The sequence below is a fragment of the Eumetopias jubatus genome, unplaced genomic scaffold (genome assembly GCF_037043125.1).
Source record: "Eumetopias jubatus isolate StellerSeaLion01/CBP00866 unplaced genomic scaffold, mEumJub1_p1.0 scaffold_13, whole genome shotgun sequence".
NCBI lineage: Eukaryota > Metazoa > Chordata > Mammalia > Carnivora > Otariidae > Eumetopias > Eumetopias jubatus.
Window position 1 is genome coordinate 53,352,067 of NW_028274819.1, and position 27,303 is coordinate 53,379,369.

At 43.5% G+C, this 27,303-nt stretch overlaps 1 protein-coding gene across 4 annotated transcripts in view; it reads right to left on the bottom strand.

The window, feature by feature from the left end:
- Positions 1 to 27,303, bottom strand: part of STIM1 (stromal interaction molecule 1) — a 190,557-nt gene that overhangs the window by 49,550 nt on the left and 113,704 nt on the right. For all 4 annotated transcript variants that reach the window (XM_088017883.1, XM_028116039.2, XM_028116038.2 and 1 more), the window contains exon 3: positions 4,677 to 4,791. In XM_088017883.1, the coding sequence (XP_087874009.1) occupies positions 4,677 to 4,791 (115 nt within the window). The remainder of the gene's footprint in view (positions 1 to 4,676; positions 4,792 to 27,303) is intronic.

Consider the following 27,303-nt stretch of genomic DNA (forward strand, 5'->3'; position numbering starts at 1 on the left):
TAAATCTTTCAAAAAGATGAAGTTGAGCTAAGGCAGTATCAGAGGAGATGCACATAAAATATAGGAGAGAGGTAGAATCCTTAGGACTTGGTAACAGAAATAGGTGAGAGATGCTCAGTTTCCTTTATTAAATGTGGATTCAAGTAAGACCTTTTACCTTCAAGTAGCTATTTAATGTAAACCAAAAATGACTGTGGTGTTAAATCACTGCACTGATGCTAGTTGGGTTTTGTTGTTGTTATTGGAAAAAAAGGATCTAAAAGAATCCAAGACAAAGAGAAAGAAAAAGTCAATTATATCTTTCTCCCCCAAAATGTAGCAACAATGGCTGAGGTATTTAACTCAATGACTTAAAGATTCACTTAGCAAAGTAATTTTTATGTAACTAAAACAAAAGGATAAACACCTCTCTCATTGGGTTTATGTAAAAGCAAAAAGGGGATGCCTGCTCTTTTATACTGATCTGACTTCTGAAATGGTTTAGACAGAAGTCCAATGCCACCTGCCCCTGCTGGGTTATGTCAACAGAGAAAGGCCAGTTCTGCAGGGTTTCTCTCTAAAAGCCTCCTGGTTTGCCAATATTTCTCCAACTGCCTCCTGTGAAAAATCCATCCTACAAAGAATAGCACAGACAGAACTGGAGATTTGTTGAGTTTATTTCATCATTTCCAAATTATTATTTGGAATTATTTCCAAATTATTTCCAGTAGAAAATAAATACTTTCTCAAGGCAAAGGTCAAAGTTACACGAGAATACTGGGTTCTTTTGCTTTCAGCTGGAATCATATTATTTAGTTAGAATAAAAGTTGATAGTTTAAGATGTTTTTGATCCATACAAATGGGGAAAGAAATTATTACTTTGTTTGGCTGATAGCATCCTTTGAAATCACATGTCCAGGGAAAGGGAGAAAAAATAGTAATGATGCACTTTGTTTAGAAGAATAGAAACCGTGTTTTAGAGGAGAATGCTCTTAGGTCAGTGCCTCCCACCATCCTCTAAGGGCACTGTTACTGTTTCCACTGGCTCAAATATGCAAACAATAATTCTGTTTCTCAAAGATTCTACAAAATCTACCTGGCCTACCTTCCTTTAAAGAACTGCCAGCCCCCCTTCCTCACAGGGTCTTAGAGGGATTGGAAATTGCCACAGCCCCCCACCAAGCCCCATATATATTCTCTCACTGCCTCTACCCTACATAATAAGTCTGTGATCCAAACTATGCCAATCTGATTCTCCCTCCACCATATATGACCGTTGAGCAAAGATACTTAGTTAGATAACAAATGAATGAAGCAGAGACATCTAAGAGTAGCTAATTAGAAAAAGCCAATCCCCTAGTCCCTGCTGCTGGGATCCCTGGAGTTTCCCTTGTTCTTAATCCTTCCTCAGCCCAGTTTGTTCAACTCTTTCTTACTTAATTTTGCATAACAAAGAATTCGGTGGTCTTTGTCTTCAGGTCAATTTCCCTGGTGATAGGAAAATTGAAAAAAATAGAAAAAATAGAAAAAAAATCCCTCTGTTATTCATGTTGGGGCCCTTGGATCACACTTGAGTTTGAGCTAACGACTCTGGACGGGGGCTAGTGACCAGGAAGACCAACCAGGTGACTAGGAGATTGGGCCTTTGGGCCAGGAGATATTAGCCCAACCTTCAGAAAGGAAAAGGGGGTGCAGAATGAGTGCCATCATGGAGCCAGTGATTCAATCAATCATGTCTATGAAATAGGCCCTCAATAAAAACTCTGGACACTGAGGCTCAGATGAGCTTTCCGGTCAGCAAACATATTCACGATTAATGTGCTGGGAGGGTGATAGGTCCTGATTCCATGAGGGGAAGAGGGACAGAAGCTCCAAATTCAGGACCCTCCTAGACCTCACCCTATTAGTCTCTTCTTTCGTCTGGCCCTAACTTTTATCCATTATAATAAAATTGTAATCATAAGTACAGCACTTTCCTGAGTTCTGTGAGTCATTTAGCAAATTATCAAACCTGAGGGGATGGTTAGTGGGAACCCATGATTTGTAGCCAGTCGGTCAGAGCACAGGTGGCAGGAAACACCCAAAGTTTATGGCTGGTCAGTGTCTGAAGTGACAGCAGTCCTCTTGGGGACTATGCCCTTAACCTGTGAAGTCTGCACCAACTGGGTAGCCAGTGACAGAATCGCATTGCATTATTTCATGAAACACTCTCTCTGCCTCATATTCCTCATCTGTAAATGGAGACAATCATGGTATTTCGACTTCAAAGGGTTTTTGTGCAAAACAAACGAGTTACTATACATGAATCACTCAGAACAGTGGCTAGCATATATCAAATACTATGTAAATATTAAAGTCAGTTTTTTAGTTCTTGTTGTTTTTAGTACTGAAGTCTAGAACTGGCTAATGTAGCAATTATCAGGCTTTTCTGTTAAAATCTAAATAACACTGAGAAAACACTGGCTCCCACCATCAGTCAGAAAATGTTAACCATACTAATCATGTAGATGGTACTGACACTAGCCAGCTTATGTTCTGCACACAAACGAACACTGCTGATATCTATCTTATCTAGCAAAACTCAGGCCAGCCAGCTTGTGCCAGTGCCAGAATATCACATGCGTTTTGTAGCTCTGGGAATCATCACTCCAGAGATTAGGGGCCTTGTTGTAAATAACAAAGCAAATTGTCAGGAGGAATAGTACACATGAAGATCCTTACTTTTAGCTTGTCGAATCACCAGGCATGACACATGGTGAGCAAATCCTAAAATGATACATACATGTCACCTCTCGGCTTAGCTATAAGCTACCTCCCAGGGCACTGGAATGTTTCTCTGCTCATCAGTAATGGAAACCAACCCCTCAAAACTCACTCTGTTGCCTTCCATCTTCCTGTCATCTAGAACATACTGGGAAGTGTTCCAAATAGTTACTGAGTCCAGGAATAAACTTCTTACCAGAAAATTGTCTTGGCTGCTTTTTAGTATTATGATTTCGTCCCTCTGTTTCTGCCCTCTCTTGGTCACTTTCCCTTCCCAGCTACTTCTGTGCGAGCTTTCAGAGAAGGCCAGGAATGCTCTCCCTGCCATTGTTCATTCCAAATTCCCACTTATGAAACCCACTCTTCAAACCCAGGCACCATGTCCTCATGTTGTTACAGAAAAAAGGAGAAAACTAAAATTAAACAGTACTAATAGAAGATTTTTCCTGGCAGTGCCAGAATAATTCCAAAGATCATTTCACTGCTTGATCTCGCATCAGTAGACAGCCAGAGCTGCTCAGGAACTATTAAACAAAGCCCCCACAAGGAACTTGGCTCCTAACAATTTCCAGAAAGCTGTCTGTAGAGCTCACTTATGCTTCTTCTAAACTGATAAAAACACAGAATGAACAGGAAGTATCAGGACCAGAATCCAGGTCTTCTTGCTTCGAATCTCATGTTCCCCACATACATTATACAGGATCCCTTCCAGATCTAAAATTCTGTAATCCTAGGCAAGATTAAAACAAAAATAGACACTGCCTCATTTCCTACCAAAACTGGTTTTCTCTACCACCAGACCAGTGCTTTCAACCGAGACGGCACGGAAAAGCATTGGCCCAGCGAGAGGAAGGTCCAGGTCTAAATCCTGGCTCTACTATTTACTAAGTGCATGAAAACAAACAAATCGCTTTATAAATCTGGGCATAAGGCTCCTCATCTGCAAAAGCAGGGGCCCTGGCGGTCACTTAAGTTTAACCCTTCTTAGCATCAAGACCTACCCTATGAGACCCTGCAAAGAGACTGCTTCCAATCTTGTTAGTATCAAAGGATACTCCAGCCACATATAGAGATGGAGAGGAGGCTAAAGCCCTGTCTTTCCCTTCCCTCTCAGGCTTCACGAGGTTAGATATGCTCTTTCACTCAGAGCTCTGAAGCAAATGCTCCAGGAAAAAAAAAAAAATGGCAGTCACCGCTTAACAGTTTTATGCATGAGAAATAACTAAAGTTTTTATTTAATAAGTTCAACATGAGGCCACAGAATGACATGCCTGCTGAAGACTCCAGTATCTAATTAGGCTGCATTCACAGATGCACACAGGGTCCAGAACTAAGAAGTTAACAGTCCTGCTCAACTCGTGACGTGTGGTCAAACCACACGTAGGGGTCTGCGTCCAACTCTAGGAGCTATGATCTAAGACATTAACAAAAGTGTTCACAGGCAGGAAACCAAGATGAGGAGGAGGCTGAGAAAACATGTTTCCTTCAAAGAACCTGGCTATTTAACCTGGAAAAGAGAAGGCTCAGGGGAGATTCCATCTTACTTCCAGCCAATCTTTGAATCATCTAGGTCTCAGAGACCAAGTGGGGAGCTATGGAAGGAAGGGGCTGCCTCAAAAGGCCAGCAAGCTCCCTATCTCTGGAGAAGCAGCAGAAAGTGGGGTAGGTGGTGGAGATGGGGAAGGACATGATGGAATTCAATTAGAATGCCAATGAAGAGCAGCTCCAATTCTACTGGGAGGGTCTTCCCCCACTCCCAGCACAGTGACTAGATTCAGTCTTATTCAGTGACTATATGTAGAACCATTTTAATAATTTGCTCTTTACAAAGCATTTTATACTCATGTACTCTTAAGGCCAAGTTGCTGCCCATCTTCTTCTGTCTTCTCTAAACCTTCCAGCAACTAAGATTGACAACCAAGCTGCCTATTACCTTCTGAAGACTTCCATGCCTTCCACAGGTCCTCCACACTGATGAGCTTATCCTCACCATGGAAGGTGCTGTGTTTCACTGTCGGGTCATGGTAATTGAGGTCCTCCCTCAGGAACTGCAAGGGAAAAGCACACAAGTCACAAGAGATACCTAGGATCCAGCCCACCAAGATCTCCACGCAGGCCACCCAGCTTTCCACAGCACACTCCATCCACCCAACGTACATGTGTATCACACCACTTATCTGTCTTTCCAAGTGCATATGTCCTAGTTGCCAACTACACTGTCTCTTCTTCTTTGTTGTATGTTTCACTTGAAAAAAATGAATAAGAAAGTCCTCCCTCATATTTTTCTAATTATGGAAAGATACTAAATAATAGTTAACCGGAATTCAATCAGCTAGAAGAAGGAAGAAGGATAGAGAAAAAGAATTAACAATTTGTGATCACTTGTTTATACACTAAGCAACATTCCAAGAACCTCTACGATACTTTTTCATCTAATCCTCTACAACCAATGAATTATCACACCTATTTTATAAACGAGAACAGTAATACTCTAAGATAATGCAACCTGCCCCAAATCACATTGAATTTAGAGAGATTAAATTACTTGTTATGATGGTTTTAAAATGTGTCCACAATTCTATGACAATCCTCCCACAAAAGGTGAATTCCCCTCCCCCTGAATATAGGCTGACATGAGTGACTCATCTTCTAACACACAGAATGTGGCAACAGTGATGTTGAAGGACTCCAAGGCTAGGTGAGAAAAGGCAATACAGAGTCCACCTGCCTCTCTCCCTTTTGGGACACATGCCTTGAGAGCCCTGAACAACATATATGAAGCCTGGCTACCCAAAAGCCACCATTCTGGAGAGATCATGTGGAAAGACTATATAGAAATAGAGAGAGATGTCTGAGCAGCCCCAGCTGTTTGTCTCCCCAGCGCAGGAGTCAGACATGTGAGTGACTGAGATTTCAGGTGATTCCAGCCCCCAGCTTCTGAGTCACTGCATCTGATCTCAAGTGGACACAGATGAGCTGTCCCTGCTGAGCCATGCCCTGGTTGCAGGTAAATGACAAAAGAAATGTTGTTGCTGTTTTAAGCCACTGAGTTTTGGGGAAGTTTGTTATACAGCATTAGATAACTCAAACATTTCCTCAAGGTTACAGCTGATAAGTGATGGGTTTGTATTCCAACCCAAGATATCTGACTTTATTGTCCAAATTTTTCCCCAGCACTGTAGATGCTGTCCTTTAATTATTGGTATTTCTTTTCATAATATACTCTTACAAGAAAAAAGAAAAGCAAAAGAAATCAAAGCTTCTAGAAATTTTTTTAGATTTTATTTATTTATTTGAGATAGAGAAAGAGGAAGAGAGAGCACACGCGCGCACAAGCAGGGGGAGCAACAGGCAGAGGGAGAGGGAGAAGCAGGGTCCCCACTGAGCAGAAAACCTGATGCGGATGGGGCGCCTGGGTGGCTCAGTCAGTTAAGCGGTTAAGCGTCTGCCTTCAGCTCAGGTCATGATCCCAGGGTCCTGGGATCGAGCCCAGCGTCGGGCTCCCTGCTCCACCACGGCGAGTCTGCTTCTCCCTCTCCCTCTGCTTGCTGCTCCCCCTGCTTGTGCTCTCTCTCTCTCTCTCTCTGTGTCAAATAAATAAATAAAATCTTTAAAAAAAAAAAAAAAAAAAAGGAAGAAAGAAAGCCTGATGCAGGGCTCGATCCCAGGACCCTGGGATCATGACCTGAGCCGAAGGCAGACGCTTAACCAACTGAGCCAACCAGGCATCCTGAGAAAATTTATTTTTTTTAATATTTTATTTATTTATTTGACAGACAGCGAGAGAGGGAACACAAGCAGGGGGAGTGGGAGAGGGAGAAGAAGGCTTCCCGCGGAGCAGGGAGCCCGATGCGGGGCTCAATCCCAGGACCCTGGGATCATGACCTGAGCCGAAGGCAGACGCTTAACGACTGAGCCATCCAGGTGCCCCTTTACTGGTATTTTTTATTTGATGTGACTTTGTCATCACACATTCCTTTAGTATTTGAACATATTTATAATGGCTACTTTTAAGTCTTTCTCTATTAAATCTGAAACTTGGTTACTCTCACGGTTTCCTTTGCCAAGAGTAGTGGTATTCATGGTCTGTCATTTTAGAGAAGTCAAGGAAGGTCTCATTAAGAAGGTAACTTTCAAGCATATATCTGAAGGAGATGTTAGAAGGGCAAGCAGAATAACTGGGAGAAGAGCATCTGAAGCATAAGGAATGGCAAATGCAAAGGCCCTGAGGCAAGAACATGCTCAGTATGTTCAAGGAATAGCAAGGGGGCCAGTATGGCTGAAGAGAAATGAGAGGCAGTGACTAGTGGGACATGAACTAGGGAAGAAGCAGGGGTCCAGATCATAAGCCCTTGTAGACCATTATAAGGACTTGGACTTTGACTCTGAGAGGGAAGTTGTTGGAGGAATTTGACAGAGATGCAACGTGATCACATATATATATATATATATATATATATATATATATATATACACACACACACACACACACACACACACACACACATATACATATATATATATACACACATACACACATATACATACATATATATATAATATGTATGTATATACACACACACACATATATATATGTACTAAGATTTATTTATTTATTCCAGAGAGAGAGAGAGCACGCGCACGCACGAGTGGGGTGGGGGCAGAAGGTGAGGGAGAGAATCTCAAGCAGACTCCCTGCTGAGCATGGAGCCCAACTCGGGGCTCAATCCCACAACCATGAGATCACCATATGAGCCAAAACCAAGAGTCCGATGCTTATCCAACTGCACCATCCACATGCCCCTACATTTGTATTTTTTTTTAAAGACTGTTCTAATGGGTATTAACAAGGGCACGTGTGGTAATGAGCACTGGGTGTTAAACACAACTAATGAATCGTTGAACACTACATCAAAAACTAATGATGCACTATATGTTTGGCTAATTGAACATAATAAAAAAATAAAAATTAAATTAAAAAAATAAAAAACTGTTCTAAATGCTGTGTGGGAGAGCAGACTATAGGAGGGCAAGGGCGGGTGCAGGGGAACCAGTCAAGTGGCTACTACAATAATCTAGCTTGAAATGAGGTAGTAGCGTGGACATAATGAAAAGTTGTCAGGATTTGCAGATATTTTAAAGAGATCAAATCTGTAACCCTCAGATTACAGATATAGGTATGCCCTGTGTTGCCCCTCTTGGGCTCTAACCCAGACCCTCTTAACCTAAGACTAGAGAAACACACATCATATGCAGGCCTTAGGAGCAGAAATGCCAAAATCTCCAAGAGAGGGGATTTTCTGCCATTCCCAGCTAGCTTTAGGAAACCATCTGATGACATATACCAGCTGCTTATCAGGAACCAATAAGAAATAGACTGCTTTTTACAGCCAAGTCTGATCACTGAGGTATACAGAGGACAGAGAAGCTCATGGGAAGAAAGTACAAGGAGGACCTGCACGGGGCTCACATACAGGCTCCATCGGTGCCCCACAAACCATGCAAAGAGGGAGTGGGATCAGAAAACAAGGCCAGCAAGAAGATGGTGCCAAATGAGGAATGTGGGCTGACAGAAGCTCTACCTGAAGGAAGGGCCTGAAGCTGAAGGGAACCTCTTTAGAGAACAAAGACATGGGATGCACCAATCAGACCTTAAGAGAAGGAAAGGCAGGATACTATAAATAGAAAGAGTGCACAACCTATAGAAACAGACCCCTTCCTTCCTGTGTGACTTTTGGGCAAGTGATTTGGCCTCTCTGACCCAGTTTCCCTATCAGAACGAGAACTAGGCATCCCTCTCATCTAAGCGTGCTAAGGAGTAAATGAGACGTGCTTGCAGAAGTCACAAGGTGCCTTTGCACCTATCTTGTAAGGGCCCACAGAGCATTTTCTAAATGGAACCCATATTTAAAAATCAGATTTCAAATCAAGAAAGTCCAGCTTTTCAGGCTATCTTTATTTTTTTTAAGATTTTATTTTTAAGTAATCTCTAGACCCAACATGAACTCACAACCCCGAGATCAAGAGTCCCATGCTCCACCGAATGAGCCAGCCAGGCACCCCCAGGCTATCTTAAAAAAAAAAAAAAAAAAAAACTAAAGATCTAGACACTGAACTCCTAGATCTTAAGGGCTTAAGGGCTGCAATTCAACTGGAAGGGAAATGGTGGCTCAGGGGCTTGTCAAGAGCTGGTGTCGGCATGGCAAGCTCATTATTTTTTATTTTTTATTTATTTATTTTTTTTTTAAAGAATGAGAGAGAGAGAGAGCACATGAGAGGGGAGAAGGTCAGAGGGAGAAGCAGACTCCCTGCCGAGCAGGGAGCCCGATGCGGGACTCGATCCCGGGACTCCAGGATCATGACCTGAGCCGAAGGCAGTGGCTTAACCAACTGAGCCACCCAGGCGCCCGAGCTCATTATTTTTATATAGGTTGTCCATTACAAATTAACTTCAAAATGCAACCTTTTCTGAAGATGTTTTTTATTCACATTTTACTTAAAGCTAAGAAAAAAAAATCAATTGTCCATATCAAAGGACATGATGTACACGTTGTCATCTGGAGCCACTTGGTGGGTGGGGGGTTGGTGCTGGCTGAGGTCAGGAGGCCTCCACCCTCACCCCCAGGGCACTACTCCTGGCTTTGCAGAAGGACCGGCAACAATGTGCCAGAGCTGAGCACCAGCTGCCCCCTTCCGAAGAGGCATGTGCTCTCTGGTCTGGGAGCAGAGAGCTTGTGATTCCTGATGCACACAGAAGCACTCTGTTAACGTTGTAAAGCACAACTCAAACGTTAGTTGTCATTATTGGCAGGCGGGTGAGATAAGGAAGGATATGAGAGCAAGAGAAAAAGCTTCTTCGTCAAAGGTGGCTCTTCTGGGCCGTTTATACCCTCACCACTGTTACTATCTCCCCTGCCAAACCATATAGGCTTTCATGGAGGTCCCAATGATCCAGCCATAAACACAGCAGACAAGAATGCTGCACCGAACTTGAACTCTGACGTCCCATGTACCTGAGGTAGGCTCTGCCACATATCTCTCTGAACTCTGCCCCACATCCAACTAATAGCTAAGGTCTGATTTAAGACAAAGTTTAAAAGCAACAAAAAGCAAAACGCAAACCAAACCAAAGAGGCGACTTTTGGCTCCCACAACAAAGATTTACTATTTCAGACTGAGAACAAGTAGCTCTTCTCTCAGGAAGGTCTAAGAAGGCTCCCTAAACGTCTCGCCTTACCATGGGGGAATGCAGCACTGGCTAGAGCCACAGCTCAAGAGCTCCCCGAAGAGCCGGGACCAGCTGTCACAAGGTATGTTTAGCTCTATGAGCTCAGAAAAGTGATCTCCCTGGCGGTGGCGCAAAGAATGCAACCCCACCCCCACCCCAAGTGAAGCAGTAGTGAGGAGATGTGGGTGAGAACATATGGACCGGAAACAGCTCTCTAGAGCCCCCAACAAAACAGGCGCAGCCTGTTGCATTTTGAAGTTGCAAAATGTTGCATTTTGAAGTTAATTTGTAATGGACAACCCATATAAAAATAATGAGCTTGCCACGCTGACACCAGCTCTTGACAAGCCCCTGAGCCACCACTTCCCTTCCAATTGAATTGCAGCCCTTAAGCCCTTAAGATCTAGGAGTTCAGTGTCTAGATCTTTAGATTTTTTTTTTTTTAAGATAGCCTGGGGGTGCCTGGCTGGCTCATTCGGTGGAGCATGGGACTCTTGATCTCGGGGTTGTGAGTTCATGTTGGGTGTAGAGATTACGTAAAATAAAAATAAAATCTTAAAAAATTAAAAAAAAATAAAGATAGCCTGAAAAGCTGGACTTTCTTGATATGAAATCTGATTTTTAAATATGGGTTCCATTTAGAAAATGCTCTGTGGGCCCTTAAAAGCTTCAGCGGTGAACAGAATTCACAGATGGGAAGCTGGAAGAGGAGGAGCGCACCTTCGGGTGCAGGGATCCGGGCAGAGCTCCTGGCTATCTCCTTAGAACCAATTACTCCTCCCTCCCATTTCCAACTGTGTTCCCAACTGCTCACCTTCCACGTCTCCCAAACCAACCCACAGCACCTCCACTCCCACTTGGCCCCCTCCTCACACATACACACTCTTTAGAACCCACAAGATACGTGTCCCAGATCTAAGACGCTTCCCAACTCTTGTGCACCTCTTCGACATCTAACAAGGACCCACATTGTAGCTACAATAGCTCTAAATGCCATCTGTACAAAGTGCTGGGACTTGGATGTCTCATAGGTGAAGTATCTGTCCCCAGTGAGATCAGAAGCTATTGCTGAGGGCACAGAGAGGATGGTCATTTCTCACTCACCTTTGTACATCTAGTCCCACTTCTGCCAGTCCATCTACCACATTAGTCACCAGAATGACCTTTCTAAAGTACAAATCTGTAAACTATACCAATGCACCTACTTAAAGTCTCATGGCTCCTCATTACCTACAGAATAATGCCCTAGCTTCTTGGCCTCATATTCAAGGCCATTTACAATCTGGTCATAGACTAACTTTCCAGGCAGCCATTTTCCCTCCTTACCAGACACCTATAGTCCAGACCAGGGGCCAAGAAACTATGGCCATGGGCCAAATCCAACTTGCTGCTTCTTTTTATAAATAAAGCTTTACTGAAGCATAGCCACAGTCATTCATTTAGGCACTGCCTATAGCTGCTTTCATGTTACAAAGGCAGAGTTGAGTTGTTGTAACAGAGATTACATAGCCAACAAAGCCTAAGAGATTGACTATATGGCCCTTTATAGAAAATGTTTGGGGCGCCTGGGTGGCTCACTTGGTTAAGCATCTGCCTTTGGCTCAGGTCATGATCCCAGGGTCCTGGGATCAAGCCCCACATCAGGCTCCCCCTCTGTCTGCCTCTCCCCCAACTGGTGCTCTCTGTCTCTCTCTCTCTCAAATAAATAAATAAAATCTTTAAAAAAATTTTTTTTTTAAAGAAAAGTAAATGTTTGCCAACATTTGCTCTATATACATCAAGCCACTCAGGCTCCTTGAACAAACGATGCTCGTTATACCTCTAAGTGTTTATACAATGTGTTCCATTTAAAATGTTTTCTCCTTCTCTTTATCTGCTAGAGAAAAAGTCACTGCCTCTGTGAAGTTTTCCAGACCTCTCCCAAGCAACTTAATTGCCCTATTCCATTTATTCTCTTAGTTCTCAGGGTATACATCTATGACAGTACAGTATAATTACTATTGCATCACTACCCCCTTACTATCCCTAAGCAACTCAAATATAGAAACCATATTTTATTTGTCATTTATCTCTAACCTGTGTCTTACAAATTCTCTGGAACACCTAAACGAATAATTAATTTAGCTCCTTTAAGCCCACCTCCAAGCACAGGTCTGGCACAGAGCAGGGTATGTGGTTATTAAATAACTGAATGAATGTCTCTCACCCTACAACACCCAGCAGGGTGCTTAGCTTTACCATATCTAGTCAATGCATCTTATCTCCCCTACACAAAAGGAAGAAAAAGGTCCCCAAATTGTCAGCCAATGTAAAGTAAAAATATTCAGCTAGGGGCCAGGCAGTTACACTGGCTTGGATTTGGTGTAGCATGATGGTTTAGAGCCTGATTCTGGAGCCAGGCTGCCTGGGTTTGAATCCCGGTTCTAGCACTTACTTTCAGTGTATCATGCACATCATTTCTAAAATGGAGATAACAGTAGTACAAAACTTCATAATACCCTCATGTTGAGGGTATTCATGAAGTACTTAGAATAGTGCCTGGCACAAAATAAGCTCCCCTGTGTGTGTGAGTGAAGCTCTCCTAAATATGAATATATTTCATGTATTGTATGAAGAATATAAAGATACTAAGAATGTGCAGTCCTGGAGCTCACTATTACAGCAATGCTGATCTCTCATATGTAAAGAAGACCCACAGGGGAGGTAAAAGATAGGTATTTCCTAAGTGCTTGCTATATAAGGCCATGTGCCAAGAGCTCCGCAATAGAGATAATTAAGACAAGGCACTTGTAATCTACTGACCTTGAAGGTCTGTTCTGTCTTCCTCTATGATTCTTACTTTCAAAAAAGTGTTAACTCCAATTAAAACCAAAATTTCACAACCTTATGCAGCACCCTACCTGACTTCAACTGCCACTTCCTCCCATCTCCTGTGATAATGAATTACTTGAAAATCTCTGAAAGCACCAAGCTCTTCACCAGTCTAACGTCTTTGCATATGCTATTCCCTCACCCAAACACTCTACTTCTTCTCCTGGTCATTCCAGTCATCTCTTCAGACCCAAATTACATGTCAGCCACTCTATGCATGGGTAAAACTAACAGGTCTTCCTCTTCTGTGACTCCATCACAGCATTCACTCATCCTCCCATAATATCCTCACCCGTTGACATGGCTATTTCCACCACTAGAGGTACTTCTTCCAAGGCAGCAACCATGCCCTCCTGCCTTCCCTTTTCTTCCTATATATCCAGCACCTAGCACCCAGTACCCAGCACATACGCAGGTACAGAGAATCCCTCTGAGATCGAGTCCTTGTCATGGAATCATCCTTGAGATGTTGTCAGACCATGACACTGGGCACATGACAGAGATCAAATCCTAAAGGTAGCATCTCAAGTTCCAGCCTTCTAGGTAACTGGCCAGAATGGCAAAGACTGGGAAACTCTGACATCTCTTGTCTTTCAAACTTTCAGGACCAAAGTATACAAGCTAGCCAAGGACTACTGGCTGGAGAATCTTTGTCTTAGGAAAAGAGGATAGAAATAGGTCACTAATTTCAAAATATTTCTCCAGAGAAAAGGGATCATCTTCTTAATTGGGGTCAATACTGCCACCTCTTTCAGAGAATGAATACACAGCACTAGACAGAATGCGTTGTGGGTAAGGATGTTTTAGAAAATTGATGAATTAGAGGGGACTTCTGGCTTGATAGCAGGAGAATCTCCATGGATCCACTACACAGTGAAACTGGCAAAATTATTTTTTTTAAAGCAATCATTTAAAGTTTCTGGAAATGGTCCTAGAGCATACAGCAAATGAAGAAACATTTGCCCAAGAATATCTACTAAAACTCAGTAAGAACTGTGAGAGTCTGTAGTACCTGAATTAACACCTGCTCCCTCTCTCTCTCCCCACTTCCAAATCAGTAAGACAGGAGCTCCACTCCAGACTGGTGCCGCCAAGAACACTGGGTTCTCTGATCCCAAGCTCCCAGCTGGAGGGCTATCTGCCTGAGAGGAGCAGGATATCAGCATTTCTCATGCTGCCTCCAGTTACTCTTGCTTAGGCTAAGTTCTAGGTGAGTCCAGCCAAGAAACGGGCCTCCCTTCTTCCACCCAGCCCCCACTTATGAAGCAGGGACTTCACCTTGGACACAAAGCCACTGAGGATCCTGGGGCCCTGATTGCCATTGCCCTGGCTTATAAGACAGCAATTATACTCTGGGAGAGGCAAGGCAAGACAGCCTGAAGCTACTGCCACACCTCCACTGAGTGCTCAGCTCCTAAAGTGGGGTATCACTCAAAGAGAAGTACATCATGATCCCCACCTCCAGCTGCAGAACCATGGCTCAGAGATTTTGCCTGGGGTGGAGAGAAGGCTTTACACAGAGTTTCTAACCTCTTCCTAAAGGAAATTATTTTATTTACAACAGAATGTGAAGGAGTTCAAGACCAAGGGCATTCTCAGAAACAGTGAGGGTAGTGGTAAAAGGCATTTAGGAGGAGATTGATGGATTCATTAGAGATAGAGGTTAACTGTAGGCTGAAGAATTTGCTGATGAGAACCGGAGAAAGAGCTAGGAAGAGCACCCCTGGGGTAAGAACAAACCTCAAACACTTATCTCAGGAACTATTCTTTCAGAGGAGCCCCAATATGACTGGATCCGTCTGTGGAGCAAAGTTATGTCCCAGCGCACATTGAAAACAATAGAATAATCAGACGACAACTAAGCTTAACAGCTAAATGTGGCCAGGAAAAAAGAGTCAATGAGGGCCCTACTCAAACCAATGTCATCCAAAGGTGACTGTGGACATATCCAAAGCTTTACCCTCTGAGGAGCAACATGAGAGACTTCATACCATAGGGGATGGGTGGGAATGGACCACTAATAAGATCTTGCCAGCCACCAAACAAATAAACAAGCAAATAATAATAAGCCCCAGAGGGGGCTGAACCAATTCCCAGAGTTGCTACAATATACTATCAGAAACATCCAGTTCCCAACAAAAATATACAAGGCATACAGATTAAGAGGCAAATATGACCCATACAGCAGAAAAAAACACAAGCAAAGGAAACCGTGAGAGTAACCAAGTTTCAGATTTAATAGAAAAAGACTTAAAAGTAGCCATTATAAATATGTTCAAATATTAAAGGAATGTGTGATGACAAAGTCACATCAAATAAAAAATATCAATAAAGGGGCGCCTGGGCGGCTCAGTTGTTAAGTGTCTGCCTTCGGCTCAGGTCATGATCCCAGGGTCCTGGGATCAAGCCCCTCATCAGGCTCTCTGCTCAGCGGGAAGCCTGCTTCTCCCTCTCCCACTCCCCCTGCTTGTGTTCCCTCCCTCACTGTGCCTCTCTCTGTCAAATAAAAAAAAAAATCAATAAATATAAATTACCAAAAAGAACCAAATGGATGTTGTGAAATTGAAAAGTACAATAACTAAAATGAAAATTATAGGACAGAGGCTCAAACAGGAGAGCTGAACCAGCAGAAGACAGAGTTGGCAAACCTGAAGAGAAACTAAAAGAGATTACACAATCCCAAAAACAGAGAGAAAAAAGAATGAAGGAAAATGAATCGTCTCAGAGAAATGTGGCACACCATTAAACACATATGCATAATGTGGGAATCAAAAAAAGACAATAAAGAGAAAGGAACAGAAAAATATATCCAAAGAAACAATGGCTGGGAAATTCCCAACTTTATTCAAAAACATTATTTAGAAAGCTCAACAGACTCCAAAGAGGATAGGATAAATGCAAAAGGATCCAGAGGCACATCATAGAAAATACTGAAAGCCAAAAGCAAGAAGAAAATCTTGAAAGCAACAAAAGAAAAATGATTTGTCACATACAAAGTAATCTCAATAAAATTAAAACAGTTACCTTCTCATCAAAAACAATGGATGCCAAAGGCAGGGGGATGACATGTTCAAAGTGCTAAAAGAAAGGACTGTCAACCAAGAATCTTATATCCAGCAAAACTATCTTTCAAAGGTGAAGGCAAAATAAAGAGACTTCCAGATAAACGAACACTGAGAAAATCCATTGCTAGCTGACACACCTTACAAAAAACACTAAAGGGAGTTCTCAAAGCTAGTAAATGACCCTAGATAGTCATTTGAATCCACATGAAAAAATAAACCTGCTCCTTTTTAAATAGATTCACTCATTCACTTAACAATATTTACTGAATGCCAACACTGAGCCAAGCACTATTCTAGATGGCTAGGGATTTAGCAGTGAATAAGACAGATACCTTGCCCTTATGGATATTCCAGATAATAAATAATAATCAATGATTAAATGACAGAATCCAGAAGGTGACTGAGTCCTTAAAAGCAAAACAAACACACCAAAAAGAAGTGATATGTAATGAAGGTCTGTGCCAGAAATGGGGTAGAGGTAACAGAATTCATTACTAAATATGGTGGTCTGAGAAAGCTCTCATCGATAAGGAGAAGTCTGAGAAAAGAAAAAAAGATTTGGGAACATGAGGGAATTATCAAAGCAGATATCTGGGAGAAGACTATCCTAGGCAGAGGTAAGAGCTAGTACCAAGGCCCAAAGACAGAAACAAGATGTGTTTGCAGACCAGCAAGCAGTGTGACTGGAGTGAAAAGACCCAGAGAGACTTAGGATCTATAATCTATAGGGAGATGGTAATGATAAGGTAGAGCCAGATCACAAAGGGCCTTCCTGACTCTTGTGGTGACTCTGGCTTTCGCCCTAAAAGAAAAATGAAGCTATTACAGGGTTTTGAGCAGAGGAGTGAAATGATCTGGTTTACATTTTTTCTGTTAAGCTCTCTAGCTACTACACTGAAAACAGACTGTAGACATGGTGATCTGTGAGCAGGGCAACTGCACCTCAGTGCCCGTAGGGGAGTGGTGGTGAGAAATGATTAGATTTGGGACGTTTTGAAGGTAGAACCCACTGGATTTATCAGTGGATGTGGGGTGTGAGAGGAAATACGGATGATTCAGAGTATTTTGGGCCCAGGCAACAGAAATAATGGAGTTGCCTTCAACTGAGATAAGGAAGCTGTGAGTAGAGCAGGTTTTGGATGAGGTGATACTCAGAATCCAGTGTGAAGTATGTTAAGCTTCCAATGCCTTTAAAATTCTTAGAAGAAAACACAAGGGTAAATCTCCATGACGCTGGATTTGACAATGGATTCTTAGATAGGACATCAAAAGCCTGAGGAGCAACAAATATAAATAAATAAACTGGACTTTATCAAAATTAAAAACTTCTGTGCTTCAGAGGTCACTATCAAAAAAGTGAAAGGTGAACCTACAGAATGGGAGAAAATATTTGCAACTGACATACCTGATAAGGGACTTGTACCTAAGATATATAAATAACGTTAACAACTCATAGTAAAAAGACAAACAGCCCAATTAAAAAAAAAACAAAGGATATGAATAAAGCATTTCTTCAAAGAAGATATACAAATGGTCAATAACCACATGAAACGATGTTTGACATTCTTAGTCACGCAAATCAAAACCATAATGAAATATTATTTCACATCCACAGGAATGGCTGTGATAAAAAAAAATTAGATAATAACAAGTGTCGGTGGGGATTTGGAGAAATTGGGATACTCATTCATTGCTGGCACAAATGTAAAATGGTTCAGCCACTTTGAAGAACAGTCTGACAGTTCCTCAAACAGGTAAACACAGAGTTACCATATGACCCAGTAATTACACTCCTAGGTATATACTAAAGAGAAGTAAAAACATATGTCCACCAAAACTTGTACATCTATATATATAGCAGCATTATTCATAATAGCCAAAAGGTAAAAACATACTAAATGTCCATCAACTGATGAGGTAAAAAGCAAAATGTAGTGTGTCCATACAATAGAATATTCTTCAGCCATAAAACGGAGTGAAGTTCTGACATGCTACCACGTAGATGAACCCTGAAAACCTTATGCTAGGTGAAATAAGCCAGGCACAAAGGACCACATATTGGGGTGCCTGGGTGGCTCAGTCAGTTGAGCATCTGCCTTCAGCTCAAGTCATGACCCAAGGGTCTTGGGATAGAGTCCCACATTGCATCATGCTCTCTGCTCAGTGGGGAGCCTGCTTCTCCCTCTCCCTCTGCCTGCAGCTCTGCCTACTTGTGCTCTCTCTCTGTTGAATAAATAAATTTTTTTTAAATCTTAAAAAAAAAAAGACCACATATTATGTGATTCCATTTGTAGGAAATGTCCAGTATAGGCAAAATCTATAAATACAGAAAGTAGATTAGCAGTTGCTCAGGGCTGTGAGGAAGAGGCAGATAGGGGAACAACAGCCAATGTGTATGGGGTTTCTCTTTGAGGTGATGAAAAGTTTCTAAAATTAACTATGGTGGGCGCCTGGGTGGCTCAGTTGGTTAAGCGACTGCTTTCAGCGCAGATCATGATCCCAGAGTCCCAGCATCGAGTCCTGCATCGGGTTCCCTGCTCAGCAGGGAGTCTGCTTCTCCCTTGGACTCTCCCACGTCTCGTGCTCTCTCTCTCTCACTCTGTTTCTCTCTCTCTCAAATAAATAAAATCTTTTAAAAAATAAAATAAAAATAAAATTAACTATGGTAATGGCTGCACATATATGCGAATGTACTCATAACCATGGAATTATATGCTTTAAATGGGTTTAATTATATGGTATGTGCATTTTATCTCAATAAAGCTGTTTTTAAAAAATTGATGGGTCAGACCAGGGGCCAGGCAAATGTTTTTTTGTAAAGGATCAGGCAGTAAATATTTTAAGCTTGGTAGACCATACAGTCTCTGTTACAACTACTCAATTCTGCTCTTCTTGTGTGAAAACAGCCATCAACAATATGTAAATGAGTAAGAGTGGCTCTTGTACCAATAAAACTTTGTATTTATGGAGGCTGAAATTTGAATTTATGGAAATTTCACATGCCATAAAACTCTTCTTTGCATTTCTCCAACTATTTAAAAATGCAAAAGCTAGTCTTAGTTTATAGACTGTAGGTGTATTTAGTCAAGCGGTCAGCAAACTATGTAAAGGAAGGGGGTGATAGTTTGCTGACCCCTTGACTAAACACACCTACTCCTCCCTCTGTGACAGCTTCAAGTATTAAGGAACTCTCTCTCCCTTACAATCCCCATAACAAGAGTCAACTTTGATTCCCCTCTCAGTTTTTTCCCCCATACTACCGTCTCTACGCATGGCTTTCCAAGACTCTGGGACATGCAATTCCAGCCAAGCACTTCATAGCAGGAAAACCTCCTGGACTCCATTTCCAAAATAGAACACTTGGCAAAAGAGTTGAGGGCTCACCATGTGTTCCTTTCAAATGCCACTCACCTTGAGGTGGTGAGGGGACAAGGGAAAAGGCTTGGGAACAGAGAATATAAAAGAGTAAGACAGGGGCGCTTGGCTGGCTCAACTGGTAGAGAATGCGACTCGATCTTGGGGTGGTGAATTCAAGCCCCACATTGGGCAAAGAACTTACTTTAAAAAAAAAAAAAAAGAGTAAGACAAACTCAAGTTCATCTTTAACAACCTTCAGGCTCCTAATCACTATAAGAGGGAGAATTTAGGCATATATGTCAAAGAGCAATACCAAATAACTATCCTTAAGAACAAAATGTATTAGTGTGTCATAGTACCACAGAGAAGGAAGAAGGAGTAGTGAAGACGTTAGGGGTTCTAGAAGCCTTTACTAAGAGGCATTTATTTATTCATTTGCCCAGCGAGCCATTTAAATGAGCAACACTATGTGACATGCCCTGTGCTGGGATCCAAGAACACAGAGATTAGTCAAACATATTTAAAGCACCAAGGTGAGGGGCGCCTGGGTGGCTTAGTCGGTGAAGCGTCTGCCTTTGGCTCAGGTCATCATCCCAGGATCCTGAGATCAAGCCCCACATCGAGCCCTACATCAGGCTCCCTGCCTGCTTCTCCCTCTCCCTCTACCCGTCCCCCTGCTCGTGCTCTCTCTTGCTATTTCTCTCTCTCACATAAATAAATAAAATCTTAAAGAAGGAAGGAAGGAAGCGAGAGAGGGAGAGAGAGGGAGGGAGGGAAGGACGGACCAACCAAGGTGAGACAGATAGAGAGAGTCAATCCTTAAAGGCAAGAACCACTGTTCTATGTGGAGGTTACGGCTGAATCTGTCCTCAATCCCAAGGACAGAGCCCAGAAACTCTCTCTCCAATCCTTCCAAACCCACACTGCCTCAGATCCACAGAGTTTTCCACTTTAAACTAATCGGGGAGCTTGCTCACCCCCCAGAGACATCGGGAGCCTTGTGAAGTGATACAGAGGACAAATCTCACAGATACAGCCTCGAATCCCATCTCTGCCACTTACTCACAAGGTCACTGTTGGCCTGTAAAATGCATACAACCTCACAGTGACGATGTGGAGAAAATGAGATAATGTAAGGCACAGTCCCTCACAGTGCCTATGTGTAGAAGGTGCTTCAGAAATGTTTGACTCTTGGGGCACCTGGGTGGCTCAGTTGGTTAAACCGCTGCCTTCAGCTCGGGTCATGATCCCAGGGTCCTGGGATCGAGCCCCACATCGGGCTCCCTGCTCATGTGGGAGGCCTGCTTCTGCCTCTGCCTGCCGCTCCCCCTGCTTGTGCTCTCTCCCTCTCTCTCTCTCTCGCTGTCTTTCTCTGTGTCAAATAAATAAATAAAATCTTAAAAAAAAAAAAAAAGAAAAAGAAATGTTTGACTCTTTTGAACCCAGCTCCCCTGGCAGGAGGGCTCATACTGTGCAGAACGGTGTGTCCTGAGTGAACCAGCCCCCGGCCTCTGAGTCCCAGAGACTTCTAATCTTAGCTCCCGCTCCTCAAGATGCCAGGTGGCTAGATGAAAGATGGGCGAGTCAGCGCCACACTGCTGAGCACACACCTACCTGACCTACACCTGCGAGGGCCTGGCATTGCGGGGCACCGAGCAGAGAGAGAAGAAGCTGGATAGCAACACTACTAATGACATTTTCATGCAGCATTATGGGTCAAAAGGATTCTTACCATCCATTATCTTACTGGAACCACATACTGCCTATCAAAGAAAACCCTATCTTATAAAGAAACTATTCCCTAGACACCTTCCCAGTTGATGTCTCCCAAACTTGCCATATTTTTGCCTCCTGCCTTTACTCATGATCCTTTTTCCTGGGATGCTCCTCCTTCTTCTTTTCATCAGTAAACCTTGCTCATCTTTTAAAAACCAAGTTTCAGTTTCACCTGCTCTGCAAAGCCCGCTCCTGACACCCTGTCAGTCAGAATGGGAGCTATCTCTGCTTACAATCCTTCTAGTTTATCATCTTTGGGATAAAATCCAAGTTCCTCAGTATGGCAAGAATCTGGCTAATGCCTGTCATTCCCACCTCATCTCATCTCCAACCTCTCCCTCCCTGTCCCATTGTTACAATCTATGCTCAAGTTAAAAGAACCACTGACCTCACACATCACACTCATTCCTTCACTGGCTATACCCTTCCCACCTCTGTCCCCAGGTTAACTCTTCTGCATCTCTCAAAATTCATCTCAGGGATCACCTCATCTGGGCTGTGTTTCCTGGCATCCTAGGATAAGTCCAATTTTCTCCTCTTAAAATTCCAGAGTATGCAGTACTAACCTGTCATTACAACACCTATTAGGACATGATCTTCCACCTCACTAACATGTGAGCTCCTTGCGGGTAGGAAATTTGTCTTCATTATTAGTCTTTGCATATCCAGTATGGAGCAGACACAAAATATGTCTGGCAAAGGAAGAGAGAAAGAGAGAAAGAAGGAGAGTGCGGGAGAACAGGAGAACAAATAAGGGGAGCGTCACGAATCCTCATGTGGATCAGCCATTACGTCGAGAACCAATTGTTTCCCCCCTCTCATGCTCTCTCTATCTCATTCTCTGTCTCAAATTAAATAAATAAAATCTTAAAAAAAAAAAAAAGAAAGAAAAGAGAAAGAAAACCAATTGTTTCTGGGGCGCCTGGGTGGCTCAGTCGTTGGGCGTCTGCCTTCGGCTCAGGTCGTGATCCCAGGGTCCTGGGATCGAGCCCCGCATCGGGCTCCCTGCTCCGCGGGAAGCCTGCTTCTCCCTCTCCCACTCCCCCTGCTTGTGTTTTCTCTCTCGCTGTGTCTCTCTCAAATAAATAAGTAAAATCTTAAAAAAAAAAAAAAAAAAAGAAAACCAATCGTTTCTAATGCAATGCACATGCACAGAGAGACTTGCATAAATAAACACAAACACCAGTTAGGTCACAGGCAAGGCCTTGGGAGCCAGCCACCGATTTCCCCTTAGACAGGATGATTCGGAAGCTTATACCTGAAGCAGGGCTTTTCTCTCTCTCTCTCTCTGCGGGCTTGACCATTTCTGGCTGCTAGATGACCCACCCTTGCATTCTGCCTACCACCTTGTAGGGTCCAGATCCAGCCCAGATTAATGGCATCTTTGGATTCCTGATTATACTTCTGCCTCTGTTTCCACCGCCAGGTCCTGCATACTATGCTGTTGCCCAACCATTTGCTCTTAACCTTCTCTTTAATTCTTGACCCGGCTTACGGGTTTTCTCTCAACTCCTATGTCCTTGGCTCTGTGTTTCTCCCCTGCCTCCACTTCTTTTCATACACACAGACACATCTAAATACAGAAAGACACATAAAAATACAAAAAGGCGGGGCACCTGGGTGGCTCAGTTGTAAGCATCTGCCCTCCACTGAGGTCATGATCCCAGGGTCCTGAGATCAAGCTCTGCATCGGGCTCCCTGCTCCAAGGGAAGCCTGCTTCTCCCTCTCCCACTCCCTCTGTTTATGTTCCCTCTCTCGCTGTCTCTCTCTCGGTCAAATAATAAAATCTTTTAAAAAAATAGAAAAGAAATTTAAAAAGGCATAAAATGACATACACACACATGCAAAGAAACAAACACAAGGCACATAAATACAACTACACATATAGACACACACACACACACACACACAGAGAAATCTTACAAGTCTACCTAATCCCTGTCATCACAGGATTGCAGTCCAGAACAGACAAAGCAGATTCACCAACAAAGAGGAGGGAAGGAAGACAACAGTCTGTGTAGTGAGAAAGAATTTCCCTGTCTGTCAAAAGCAAAGCACCGTCTGGGTTTTCCTGGAAACACGAGCAGTCCCATCTGGGGGAGCTGCTGCTTCATCCTGTATCTGGCCAAGGCACTGGGACAGATTGCAAACTAGGCCTACTCCCTCTGATGTGTAGCTCAGCTTGTCTGGCAACTGGTCCCCTGCCCTGAGTGCTGGCTGACAAGGCGTCTTCTGCTACCCCGGCACATGTTAGATTACCTCACCCTTATTCCTCTTGCAACTCCCACAGTCCTGCGCTCACCACCATCACGGCCCTGAAATGTGCTATTGTCACTGCCAGGTCACAGATCTGCCACTCTCACTAGCCTGAGGGCTTATCAACGGCAAAGAGTATCTTATTTTCATCTCTACTTTGCAGATGAGGAAAGGGAGGCTCCAAGTTACTTGGCCTTACCAATCTACATTGCAAAATTTGGATTTGAATTCAGGTCAGCTTAGACTTTTAAAAAGGCAATGTCCAGGGGCGCCTGGGTGGCTCAGTTGGTTGAGCGACTGCCCTCGGCTCAGGTCATGATCCTGGAGTCCCAGGATCGAGTCCCGCATCGGGCTCCCTGCTCAGCGGGGAGTCTGCTTCTCCCTCTGACCTTCCCCCCTCTCATGTACTCTCTCTCTCTCATTCTCTCTCTCAAATAAATAAAATCTTTAAAAAAAAAATTAATGAAACCAACCCAAATACTTAAAAAAAAAAAAAAGGCAATGTCCAAATACTTTATTCTAAGGAACTCACAACAGTGTGGGCTGAAGGCATGAGCAAGCCTACAGAACTTCAACTCAATGGGAGTTGGGAGGTGAATGCTACAGCCACCCTATAATTAAGTATTTACAAGAAAAAATGGAGACAGGTCATTCCCTTAGCCTAAGGACCAGGTTTCACCTGAAGAATGATGTCATTCACGGTATCACTCATCTCTGTTCTGTCCAAAAGGCCTGAGCAGACCTCAATCTGTGTTTTGCCTAGATTAGGGCAGGGGGTCAGAATGTTCTACAAAGCAGGAGATAAGATGGTGATTGCACCAGGAGGCTGGCAGGAAGCTAGAAGGTAAAAAACCAGAAGGATGCCTCCAAACTGTAACAATCCTTCAGGTCAAAGAAGAATTACTGTAGCAACAGACATGTCTACATAGAAACCTATGCTGAGGTTGTCTGAAAAACTGCAATTATTTCTTTTCTGCCCTATTTTGCATATAGTAAACCAAAGAAAGAAAAAAAAGGCAAAAGTGCCAGGCTGTCAAAGGTGTTCAAAGAGGAAGGAAGGAAATCTATGTTCAGGATTGGGTCCAGGGACCAACGGGAGAGCGCTGCTTCCCATGGGCCAGCATGGCAGCAGCGGCGGGAATCAGAAGGAGGCCCTGAGCACAGGGTGAAGCCAGGAAAGATAAAACCAGGGCTACTTAGCCAGCTGCCTCTGACATCTCCCCTCCTGGAGCTCCATATAGTAAGTGCCAAGAATTTGATTCAGGGTCCTGGTATGTGGGTGAGAGGGAATTACCACCTGGGTTCTCCCATAAGTTTCTTGCCATCTTAGCTTTTCCATAAGTGACAGCTACAAAAAAGAAGAAGGAAGGAAGGGACGGAGGGAGGGAGGAAGGGAGGGAGGGAGGGAGGGAGGGAAGGAGGGAGGGAGGGAGGTAAAAAAAGAGGAAGGATTCTCCCAAAGAGAATGCCCCAGGGCTCTTCAGTCTGGTGTCCTCAAAAACCATCTATACCTACCCAGAAACAGGGAACCTAGCTCTCAGGTAGCTAACCAGGGATCTCTGCCTCCAGATACCATGGACACACAGACTTGGAAGCCCCTCTGCATATCTGTCGAAGTTAGGAGTGGGGGAAATGGAGATAGAACTCAGCATGGTTTTCAAAGTGTTTTCTATAGAGCCCTATGGGTTCCTAGGGGTTGGGCTAAAGCAAGACAAGTGGGAGGTGACCACTACACCAACCAGTGTTGTAGTGACACTTTTATTTTTTTAACATCTTTATTTAGATATAATTTACATACCAATTTAGCGTACAACTCAAGAGTGTTTAGCATTTTCCGAGGTGTGCAACCATCACCACAAGTTTAGAACATTTCCATCAGCCTCATGCAGATCTGAGTTATAATAACCCCCAAAATGGATAACTATGAGCTAATTCAGTCTCAGTTTTCTTATTGGTTATACGGGAAAATGACTACCTATCCCACAGGTTTCTTGTAAAGATGCCATGTGAGAGTGTAGGGAAAGCCCCCAGCACAGGCCTTGCGGGTGGGAGCAGGAGCAGGGGGAGAGGACATAGCACTTGTACCACCATGAACAAAACTGGGCACTTTCTACACGTGCTTTCATTTCATCTTTGCTAGAATCCTTCAAGGCAGAGACTACTGCCCCCATTTGACCATGAGGAAATGAAAGCTCACAGAGATTTAAGAAAACTTCCAAGGTCATACAACCAACAGTTGGTGAAAGGGCACCTGAACCCCTCATCTTTTTTGCTCCAAAGCCTGTGCATTCTTTCGCTCAGTCACACAGCCTTTCAGAATTCTTTTTTTTTCTCTTTTCTTCATCTCTGCCCTCCTTGTACATGTTTTTCTCTAAGTCTTTCCTATTATTTTAACTACAAGGATTTGACCTCCATCCAGAGTCTATATGTGACTCAGGGCACAGGGTAAAGGGCTAGGGAAGGAGTCACAGAGGTCAGATACACACATCATACACTAACAAAGCAATGTCATATCTGGGTCCTAGACACAGCCTGCCACTGACTCAGCCACCATCCTGGCCGGGAACTCACAAATCCAAAGCACCCTGTCCCCATGCCGCTGACCAGCCAACTTTGTACTCTTGCTCTGCCCTAAGGAAACAATTCAAGGGGCACTTAGTGATAAGACAGGATCATTGCTTTCAAATCAAATTTCAAAAATACTTAACGCATCACCTTTATGTGTAAGGCCCTGTACCAGGTACTGTGGGAGAAATAGTGATGAATAAGACCTGATTCCTGGCCCTGGAGGCACTCACAGTCTAATAAGACAGACAACTAATTTCAATACAGAGCAGAGCAATATGCCAAATGAGAGATTCATGCCAGTACTCTGGAGCACGAAAGAGGAAAAATTACTTCCCACTGTAGGGAAAACAACAAGATTTCTAGGAGAAAACATTTATTCTAGGCCAGTAGTCCTCAACCAGGGGCACTTCTTCGTTTTGTTGTTGTTGTTGTTGTTGTTGTTTTAAGATTTTATTTATTATTTATTTGAGAGAGAGAGAGAGCACGAGCATGAGAGGGGAGGAAGAGCAGAGGGAGAGGGAGAAGCAGTCTCCCCGCTGAGCAGGGAGCCCGATGTGGGACTCAATCCCAGGACCCTGGGATCATGACCTGAGCCGAAGGCAGATGCTTAACCAACTGAGCCACCCAGGCGTCCCAACCAGGGGTACTTTTATTCCCCAGGGTGACTGACAATTGGCAAGAGAGACACTCTGGTTGTCACAACTTTGGGGGGAAGGGGTGATGATGGAGGGTTGCTGCTACCCATATCCAGTGTATAGAGGTTGAGGATGCTGCTAAACATCCTACAATGTACAAGAGAGCTCCCCACAACAAAGAGTCATCTAGCCCAAAACGTCACTAATGCTGATTTTGAGACCCTTGACCTAGGCCTGTGTGGACAGGTAGAATTTTTACAGGCAAATGGGAGGCAGAGAGATGCTGAGATGAACATTTATCTAAAGCAAAGGCGGGCGCCTGGGTGGCTCAGTAAGTTAAGTGTCTGCCTTCGGCTCAGGTCATAATCCCAGGGTCCTGGAATCAAGCCCCACGTAGGGCTCCCTGCTCAGCAGGAGGTCTGCTTCTCCCTCTCCCTTTGCTCCTCCCTCTGCTCATGCTTTCTCTCTCGCTCACTCTCTCAAATAAATAAAATTAAAAAAAAAAAAAGTAGAGGCACAGTGATGGGATATAAAGAACATGTTTGAGATGGTTGCAGCCTAAAGTAAGGGAATACAGTGTAATGTGAACTAGTCAGGAAAGCCAAGGGCAGACTGTGGGAGTACTGAAGGGCAGGTTAGAGTTTAGCTTGATTTAGTAAGTAAAGGCAGGCCACTCTTAAGTTCCATCATCTCCAAAACACAGTAACACCTAGTTCATAGAGTGGTTGAGCATTAAATGAAACTGTATATGCAACAGCTAGAACAGGGCTTGGCACACGGTAGGGATGCTCCTTTTCCACTGC